At 34.2% G+C, this 10,124-nt stretch overlaps 1 protein-coding gene and 1 long non-coding RNA gene across 2 annotated transcripts; one reads left to right on the forward strand and one right to left on the reverse strand.

The window, feature by feature from the left end:
• Positions 1-999: 999 nt before the first annotated feature.
• On the forward strand, positions 1,000-8,527 carry LOC136808412 (programmed cell death protein 6-like). The gene is made up of 7 exons (XM_067064952.1): positions 1,000-1,126; positions 4,162-4,223; positions 4,652-4,696; positions 4,859-5,002; positions 5,231-5,245; positions 6,265-6,374; positions 7,306-8,527. The coding sequence occupies exons 1-7, from the start codon at positions 1,071-1,073 to the stop codon at positions 7,417-7,419; spliced, it is 546 nt and encodes a 181-aa protein (XP_066921053.1). The 5' UTR covers positions 1,000-1,070; the 3' UTR covers positions 7,420-8,527.
• Positions 8,457-9,701, reverse strand: LOC136808413 (uncharacterized). The gene is made up of 2 exons (XR_010846882.1): positions 9,458-9,701; positions 8,457-8,929 (listed from the first exon to the last, which is right to left on the reverse strand). It is a non-coding gene; the product is annotated as an uncharacterized lncRNA (long non-coding RNA).
• Positions 9,702-10,124: the final 423 nt, after the last annotated feature.

Consider the following 10,124-nt stretch of genomic DNA (forward strand, 5'->3'; position numbering starts at 1 on the left):
AGCTAAAAAAATTTTGAAGCAAAATCCGAAATCTTAGTCTGATTTTTCTGATTTTCCCATATCGGAAATCTGAAAATTTTCTCCTAAAATCTGAAAATGAGGGAAACTTTTTCTGAAAATCGAAAACTCGGGGAAATTTTTTTATGAAAATCAGAAAATCTGAGTAACTATTTTCAAAAAAATTGGAAAAACAACGAAATTTTTTTCAAATATAAAAAATGCCTGAAAAATCAAGCTTTAAAAAAAAGATTTTCAATAAAAATTGGATATTGCGGAACTTATTTCTGCAGTAGATGGTAGATCCCCCCAAAAGCGCCAAAATTAGTTCTTGCAAAAATTAGTTTCACAAAAAATAGTTCCCATCCCGCGATAATTAGCTCCCTAAATGTATCATAAAGCTGGTTGGTTTGGCATTTCATCAATAATTGGTCAAAGTTTGTATGCATGTAAAAAGAAAGATACATAGAAAGACAGAATTCAATAGGTTTTAAACAACAGTAAACAACAAAAGTTGAGCATGATGAATAAAAAAGAAATAAAGGTTTAAAACTAAACTTACCTTCCAAGCATCGTAAACTTTCTTAATCCTTTTGAAAAATAATTCCTTATCCACAGAGACTTTCGCCATTGAGTCGTTTAATTTCTATTCTTAGCTACTGAAAGATTAACTGATTGTTGAGTATCAAATTAAAAGTAATGGCAGTGTAATGGTAACTTCGGTCAAAAGATGGCGGGAAAATGACTGACGGCCATGATGTGAAGTTAAATCGTAGCGCTTTTATCAAAAGCTACTTTTTTTGGTGGCTCATAAGAGGATAATATGGATTGGGTGTGATGTAATGATTTAAGCAGCCAAGTACGATTTAACTCTCTTTTTCCCAATGCTCACAGCAAGCGTATTCATTGAGTCGCCAAGTTGTAGTATTTATGTTCGTCGCTCGACGAAGGCTTATGAACGAGTAATCATCAGGTAACAAAGGAAAACAAAAATTTATTTTACTTTCGTTTTTCGACATGAATATTTTTTGGGAAAGAACTTTTGACTGTTCAGTGCTGAAAGAAGAGACAAAATGACACACCAACAGTATCAAGTTGACCGAAATTATTTATGGAACATTTTTCAAAGGTATATAAGCTCAAAGAACTTCATCCAAGTTTTTTATTCTGTGTGTTTCAATGGACCATTTCATTCAGCCTGGCAAAATCCTTGTAGTACTGTAATCAAGGACGACCCACGGCATGGCCCGAACATATTCGGGCCTGTTCGGACCATGCTCGGGCCACAAAAAAGTATTATTGAATCGGCCCCCGAATATTTTTTTCGGACCATGTTCGGGCCATGTATTTACAATTGATATGGATTTGCTCGGGCCATGTTACCGTGAGTGGTCCTAAATCCGACAGCCCTGCCTAAATCCGACCCCCCAAATGACTGCTATGAAAAAAAATTCTATGTTTACAAACATTCCCTCTCCAAGTTGAACAATAAACTACTGCAAGAACTCTTGAAAAAACATCTAACAATATGACTATAATGTCAAGATCTGAAGATGTCAATTAATGAGATCAAAAACGTGTGAGTTGTAAAAATAATTACCTCTATTATTCTGAATCCGTTGCGCTCCTGTTTAACGTTAACAATTCGGACAATTTTGTATAAAAGCAATTATTGTTATTTGGTTCAAAATCAGTGTATCAAATTTCTCAGTTTAGTTGACACTTTGGTGGTATCTTCGTTGCGTCACAGTTTTTATTTTAGTTTGTATCTTCGATCTTTGAAAGACCCCATCGGATTTAGGCAGGGCTGTCGGATTTAGGACCACTCACGGTACCTTTCCTGGTTTATCATCACCCATTGTTAAATATTTTCATTAGACAAATTCAAAGTTCCAAATTTATACCAGTTTGATTCACAAAGTTGTATAACAGTACAAAAAACGATCCAGAAAAATTCTGCTTCGAATAGGAGAAGACCACGAGAGAAAAGGGAACGGGATAAAGAATAAAAAGAAGACCATATTATGTAAGATTTGAATCATTATTTTTAGTAATTTTCCTAACTTAATTGGAAAATAGATGATTAACTTTTATATTTGAACAATATATATTTAAATAAAGATGAAGATTTTTAAATTTGTTTGCTAAAATAAGGAATTTAAAATATTGGGTCCTGAAATTACACGCGCGATCGTAGCAAGTTTTCGAAAATCTGGCCCGAACATGGTCTGAAACTGCGCGGGCCCGCGCGGGCCATGCGCGGGCCATTTTTAAAAAGTATTAATCAAGAGGCCCAAACATGTTTGGGCCATGCCGTGGGTCGTAATCCAGGCGGTGTCAACCGAACCCTATCGAACCGATTTTCGTTATCGAACCATCGAACTTTTTTGAATAAAATCGAACGATAGCTGTTCGATTACCGAACCCGATCGAACAGCTATCAAACTTTACGAAAATTTCTTGATAAGTTCGATTTAGTTCGATGAGTTTTCTTTGTTCAATGAAGTTCGATTGATGTTCGATGAGTTCAATTTAAGTTCGTTGTGGTTCGATGGTTGTGTCGGATAGATTCTACTTTTCTTTACCTTTCAGAAAATTACGAGGTTGTTTAATCAAAACACAGGCACGGAATGCTTCTTTCTGTAAAGAAAGTAATAAAGATTAAAATCTTTTTTTTTACAAATTAAACGACCAATACACCGCCTGGTGTAATGTGTGTGTTTATTTTTGATCCAGAGTAGGCGGAGAAGTGTAAAAAGAAATACCACCGTCACCTGCTCTAATTTGGGACGATTGGTCAAATCTTGGGATTGTTGATTTCTGGACTGTATTTTCACTTTATACTGTCAACTGCTCAAATCTTTTTGACATCAAGTTTGATTTGATACTTCATTCCAACCATAAAGTTGATCAATCAAACTTTCAACGCCCCACAATCACAACCAAATGTATTTTTAAAGCATTTTAAAAGTATATAATTTGAAGATGTAATTAACAATTTAATCACACGCTATTCACATCTTAATGCCATTTTTTGTGTTGTTTTTTCTCTAGAGACTTTTTTCCAGCGTGTGCGCGCGATATTGATTGACATGTCAAAGTTACAGAGTGTCGATAACAACAGATCACAACACAATTTTCCGCGGAGGAACAGACTTTTTTATATCTGTTTTGGACGCTTGCGTAAATGCGTGCGGGATTGCATTTACGCTTTTCTTGTTGCAAAGATTTGTTTTTTTTGCAGGTTTGAAAGTCTACCTGGTGAGAAGTAGCATATTCACATTATTATATTTGGTATCTATGATTTGTGATTATGTTAATTTTTAATGATTTTGGAGGTTCGGTGAAATGGTGACGGAATGGCTGTCACATGTTTTATTAGATAGTCCCAATTTAGAGTTTGACAGTAGACAGCTTGGGAAATACCGTGCGTACCGAGCTGCGTAGTTGATTTGTTTTGAAATTTTGCTGCTATGATTGGTCAGTCATTTGATGGCTATGCAAGTTTCCCTCTACTGATGCAAGTTACCCGACTTCACTGTACATAGTTGACACGTAATATACATTGACAGAAGTATTACCTATGTAATGTTTATATTTAAATCTGCTATAAAAATGAAAGTGGTCTCTTCTTCTCAGTGGCTTCTGCAAGTCTTTTTAAATTCCAACCAATGAGATTGTCGCGTATGATGAAGGTTGAAGCATTTTTTCTTACCCTTAGTTCTCAAATGAAAGCAGGAATTTGATGCAAGCGTTATTCTTTCAAAGAATACTTTCATTTGATTGAATACTTCTTTTTAAACAATTTTCACACAGCAATTTTTTGATTGGACAAAATAAAGATCTAATATTTTCCAGGGGTGAATTTTTAGCTTTTCTTCATGTTAGCCAATCTGGGGAGTCTTCATATATATACCATTGGAAAGCTATCTTAATCTTGAGTTTGGAATATCCCCAAGATTGGTGAACAATCATTTTTTGTCACTTACTACTTTTTTCTTTGATCTTTTACTGTTTTCTTTTGTTGCATCATCTATTTATCCTATATACTTTTTGATTTGATATTTATTTCATTTAATGAATGCTGTTTTGCTGTTGCAACTGGTTACAATCATAGTTTGATTTTCTTGATCTGACTTGATGAATTATGTTCTGTCTTTATAGAATTGACCGCAATGGGGATCAGAGCATTGACTGCAACGAATTACAAACAGCTCTCAAAAATGGTTTGTTTTTTACACCCCTCAAATTTCTTTTTCTTTGTACATTTTTAATTTTCAAAGGGTCCTGTATTTACTGAATGAAGAATCTAGTTATATTTTGTATCACTTTTTGAAGGCTGCAATTAGTTCTTTACAATTAGAATTAGTGGTGAGGTGGATGTAGAAAGATTGAAAGAGCAAAACATTGGTTAACAGAAGCTGCTTTTTGCTTATTTTGGACGTTTTGGCCTCAACAGAGTACCATCATCATCACTATCATCAGTAAAGAACATTTTCATTTTCATTCGAAACGTCTAAACAAAATTTCAAAATGAACCAAAAGCAGCTTCTGTTATTCAACCTATTGCTTAAGATGTATGGAAGGATTCATTTATTTAAAACATTGGTTACAAATACTGCACAAATTCAAATGATGATATTTTTTTATCTAGGCTCATGGGCGCCATTCAATTTAGAAACAACAAGACTTATGATAGGTAACATGATCATTTTTCAACTGTGTAATCATTTTTTAGTTCATTTTCAAAAGTACCTAGATTGGTCCTTACAATGGGAACCCAATTGTACAAAAGAGTGGTGAAAAATATATATAAAAAGAAGTCACTGAGGTATTACCGACTTTAACTTTCATTTCTTAGGTATGTTTGACTTTAACAACAATGGAACGATCGATTTCAATGAGTTTTGTTCTCTGTGGCAATACGTTACAGATTGGACGCGAACTTTCAAAGGGTATGACCTGGATGGGAACGGAACAATCGACCACAAAGAACTTTCACAAGGTTTCACTTATTAATACCGAAGCGCGATTTATTTCAGAAAGAAAAAGTAAATTTGATTAACTAAGGAGCAAATAACTTCGTGATTATTTCTTGAATAATTCAAGAACTTCTTTGAAGTCTTTTTCAACTTTCTCTGTGTAATCGAAAAATACCATTTTTCATAAGAGAGGTTATATGAGAATTTAACGTTAATGGTAGATTATTATACATCTCGTTTTTCTTTTTCAGCTATGCATGGATTTGGTAAGTGAATCTTTCATCACAATTTCAATGCAGCCATAAGTTCTTTAGATGTCCAGACTAAATTCCCTTTCGATGCGATCCTCAAAAAAATATGAAAATAATACAATGCTTTTGAAAATAATTTGGTAATTATCTATAAGTTTGACTAGGAAAAACCTAGTCTGAATTTTGAACCTCTTTTGGACCTTTTGAAATATTTATCTAATTGACTTGAAATTTTGTGCACCAAACATGAATTGGAAACATTGAAGAAAATTTCAGCATCATTGACGTCGTGATTTTTTGAAAATACCGAAAATAGGACCCCCTATCTAACTTTTTTTCACTTTAATTTGTTTGCTCAAAATTTTGTGAGGCAACTCCACGCGACATTCATTTTTGGGGCATAGGATCAATTTTTAGCCACATGTTGGTATTGTGTATTTTACAGACACCGGCCTAAAATTGCCCTTTTTGCCTAAATCAACCCTAGGTTACAATGTAAAAATACAAACTTGCAGACAAAATTTCAGCAAAATCGGACGAGCAGTTATGCTGAAAGTGAGCATTTTCACTTACGTTATTAATTTTGCGCACTGACTTAAATGGTCAATATCTATCACTGGTGAAAATTTCAAGTCAAAAGCTCCAGTAGTTCCTGAGTTCCGACAGGTTGTCAATGTGTATTTAAAAAAACGGTCTTCAAAGTACTAAATATTCATGGGAAGAAAATCTTTCTGTTACTAGCTTCTTTAATTTGACAAATCAGCCTTCAGGAAGAAATTTCAGTCAAATCGAACGAGTCGATCAGTAAATACATTCTGGTCTGTAAAATACCAACCAGACAGGTGGCCGAACCAAATTTTTGTCAATCATCTTTGATTAACCATATTTACCACTGGTCAAACGTTTAAGGTCATAGCACTTGTCAATCCTGAGATTTTAAGGGGGCCTCGAGTCCCTCCCCCAAAGATGCTTCCCCTAGTAAAGAAAATAGAAAGATGCTCGAAGTGTTGTGATAATTGAATATTTTTTCTTAGGTTTTCGCGTTTCTGAAAGAATTATCAGCATATTGATTCGTAGATTTGATCGGACGGGTCAGGGACAAGTTCGTTTTGATGATTTCATTCAATTGTGCATTATCGTGAGGGTGAGTTATTTCTTTTTCTATTTCTTTGTTTATCGATTCAGTTCCAACAAAACTAGTGTCTTGTTGATACGAATTTTAATATACGTACGTACGTTCGTTAAAAATTCAATACATTTCAATCTACTAATCTAATTTGCTTTTGCTACATGTTTTTTATAAGCAAGTGTATGCCCCTTGGTCAGGCTCGTGTATGCTTAAGTTCTCAAAGCATCCAGGCGTAGCTTATGCTTATTATATGCTTATGAATCATGCTTATGATTCACCTCGAGCCAAGTTTTTAGTGAAATTTCAGAAATTTTTGTAAAAATTTGTTCAGATTTTGGGAGCAGTGAAATGTAGGAAACCGTGGAAAGTCCTTTTTTTACTTGACTCTCCTACCAAACCTTTTTAAACAGATAAACAGTGTTCAAAGTTTTTCCGTCTCTGACGGATTTCCGTCTCAGCGAGGTACAAAAAGAGGTTTTCCCGTCTCCAGATTCAACAAAATTTCCGTAAAACATGAAGAAACTGGCCAGATTTGTTGTTTGAAGTCTATTTCCGTCTGTGATGAAAACTTTGCTTTGACCACTGGATAAAAATGACAACTGGAAAAATATTGCAGACTGACGTATATGCTTATGTTCTGTTTAGGAATTCTGCAAATCTGAGCCTTCATATGCTTAAAAGCGTTATGCTTATAAAATCCATTAAAACTGAGAGAGGATTAGTTAGCGTTTTCAAGTTAAAATAAATTTCTTTGCGAGGAGGTTACATCATGACAAATAGGCTCGTGGGTCAAACTTGATTGTCAGGATGTTTTTTCATCTAGAGGTTAATATTTTTCGCCCGGGGAGTCAAAGTTCCTTGTCTGAGGAGTCTAAATTCTTTTCTTGAGAAGTCTTAACTACTGGAAAATGTCGCACCCCCTATGTAGTTTTTTTTCTATTTTCAGATGCTGACGAATTCGTTCCAACGTTTCGACTATCAACGTAACGGAAATATTCAAGTTTCTTACGAACAGTTCTTAACAATGGTCTTCCAAACTAAAGCCGCTACTTCTAAGTAAACATTTCATGTCAAATTTTTTTAGGGATTTCAACTTGTAAAAGGGATAAGAAAGATAGTTTCTAATTCGAAGCTCTATTATTCGAATCTTTCTGTAATTCGAATTAAAATACCTCTACGTCCTCTACTGAAAGGTGGTTTAAATACTCTCTGTAACTCGAATCCTTCTCTAATTCGAAGAAAAATTTTGGCCCCTTGAAGATCGAATTCGGGAGGGAAGTGATTTCATAGATGTAAGCGATGATATAAGGGGTGGTGATATTTTAGATTCTGAAAAAGAATAGAAAATCGAATTTTCAATTTAGATTTTGTGAAATAAGCTCAGAGCGTAATTGTAATAAGGGTGTCTATTGCGGAAAATACCTTAGGATTAAAAGTTAGATTTTCATTATTTATCCCAAAGTTGTCAGACAGTACTTTAGGCGTACAAACTTTCGCGAAATTTACGGTATTTACTTTCGCGAAATCTTTTTCGCGAGTATCAACACGAATCAAGACAGGAAATGAAAGAGCTGAACATTTCACATGAAAAAAATGCTTAGAGGGAAAAATACTTCTTGAATTGGATTGAAACTTTTTTAACTACTTTTGAGGTTTTAACAGGCTAAAGTGTCATAAATCTTACATTTAACCTTAAGTTAGAAGTTTTACAGATTTTCTATTTTGTCAAGAATTTTTCGCGAGCATAAACTTTCATGAATGGCCCCTTCAAGAATCTCTAAAGACATTTACTTTCGCGAGAAGGGCTAAAATTCGTGAAAATCGCAAAGGTTTTTGCTCGCAAAAGTTTGTACGCCTAAAGTAGTCGAAAAAATATTTTAGAACTCGATAACTCCCATAACTGGAATGCCTTCACACCTTGTAGAAGTTTTCTGGTCCATTCGGGTATCAAAACCTTATAAACAAATCTCTATAACTCGAATGTTCCAAATTCTTGTTCGAGTTATGGAGACTTCACCGTACTTTTAACGATAGTAACCGAGTTTCATTTATTTCATGGGAGTTTCAGATTTTTTTACATCTTATTTTTGTATACAATTTTTTGTAAATATCTTTAAATCTTTACTGCATTATACAATATTAAAATAGAATACATTACATTACATTTAGCAGTCAAAATGCCTCGCCCATTATATTTTAAACCATAAAACTACCAAGTTTTTATCGCAAAAAGTTTTCAGGAACTCCTTCTATACATCTATTGGTCACTCTCAGTGAAAGGTGATGTTGTGTGCAGGGTTGCCATGGCGATCGGCGCATTTTGACAAACAATAATCGTGATCCTTTCTATCAAAATGGCCGTCAGCGAACCAATGAACGCCTTCATAATAAACTTTCGCAGCAGTGTGGCATTGTCCTTGTTGACTTGCAATCTCCCGCCACCAGTCAGTCATTACCTGAAGAAGGGAGCGCTTGATACGCCCTCTTTGTAACACGTGGTCGCATGTCAAAACCATGTTTTTATAGAAGGCTTCATCACATTGTTGACGTGTCCAGTTGTAATGATATCCCTATTAGATTAGATAAGTTTCAAATTTACAAAGTTGATTCTGTTATTATTGAGATGGCAAGATTCATTTACTTCTTTGAGCATAGGGGAGCACTTTAATAATTTGTGTGTTTCAAAATTTTCAGGAAAATACTCTTTTTACCAAATATTATGTCTTTGATTGTACTCTTTTCTGCTTTATTGTAGTAAGTAGGGGATTCTACTTTTGGGTGCAAGTTTTTCGAGAAAATGAAATATAATATTTTATAATCAGCCCGTCTATTTTATGAAAATTTCGTTAAAAAGTGAACAATTTCAATTTCCTAGGGGTTTACTATCTCATCAAGAACCAGTGCCTTTTTTTAGAAAAAGTAACAAAATTGTTTTATTACTGGTTAACGACCAACCAAATCAAATAAGAGCTTGTAAAAACTCCAGCTTGTCGTCCCTAAAAAGTGTAAACAATTTCAATTTTCTAGGGGTTTACTATCTCATCAAGAACAAGGGCTTTTTTTTCGAAAGTAATTCTAAGAAAACAAACTCAACTTACACATCCGTAACAGATGTCATGCCGGTTGCAAGCCGAAGTGAATTCTCTTTTAAAAGGTGCCGGGATCATGGACGGAACCGAACAACCGTCCGCATACTTGTCCGCCGCGCATGAAAGCGGCCGTCCGTGGATGCAACGAAGTGAGACGATGAGTTGAAAGAAAAGTATTTCTGTACGCATGTAATAATGTCCAAAACATTTGACTCAATGGTGATTTAAATTTCCAAACATATTTTTTTAATTATATTCTGTAAAAAAGAAACAAAGAAAAATCTCGAGAATTTTGACGAGAGGGAAAGATCGTAAAAAATATTAAATCTGGTGAGGACTTATTTTAACGAAATAAAATACGTAAATATCTTAATTTGAGTCTTGACAAGAACTAATTTTGGCGAATTGCAGGTTAAATCGGTTCCTTTTTATCTAAAAATGAATTTTCTCGCAAAATATAATAGTTAAGAAAGGAAAAAAAGTAAAAAAGAATTTCAAAATTCTTCAACAAAATTTACTCAAATTTGACCAAATTTTCTCAGCATTGTAAGGGTCCATATTTGAGACCTTAATTTTTGTCCGCACATACAGTAGATTGCAAATTTTCCAAAGTTAGAAGTAAATAGCCCTAAAATGTATCAATTCATTAATATATCTGAAAATCATCGTTATACCA

This window comes from Clytia hemisphaerica, unplaced genomic scaffold, assembly GCF_902728285.1.
Source record: "Clytia hemisphaerica strain Z4C2 unplaced genomic scaffold, Clytia hemisphaerica genome assembly, whole genome shotgun sequence".
Classification (NCBI taxonomy): domain Eukaryota; kingdom Metazoa; phylum Cnidaria; class Hydrozoa; order Leptothecata; family Clytiidae; genus Clytia; species Clytia hemisphaerica.

Bases quoted from the DNA above. Each gene is read 5' to 3' on its own strand.
- LOC136808412 (XM_067064952.1), top strand. From the start codon at position 1,071: ATGACACACCAACAGTATCAAGTTGACCGAAATTATTTATGGAACATT. The intron at 4,224-4,651 runs GTTTGTTTTTTA...TTTTTTATCTAG, and splicing joins ACAAACAGCTCTCAAAAATG to GCTCATGGGCGCCATTCAAT. The intron at 4,697-4,858 runs GTAACATGATCA...TTCATTTCTTAG, and splicing joins AACAACAAGACTTATGATAG to GTATGTTTGACTTTAACAAC.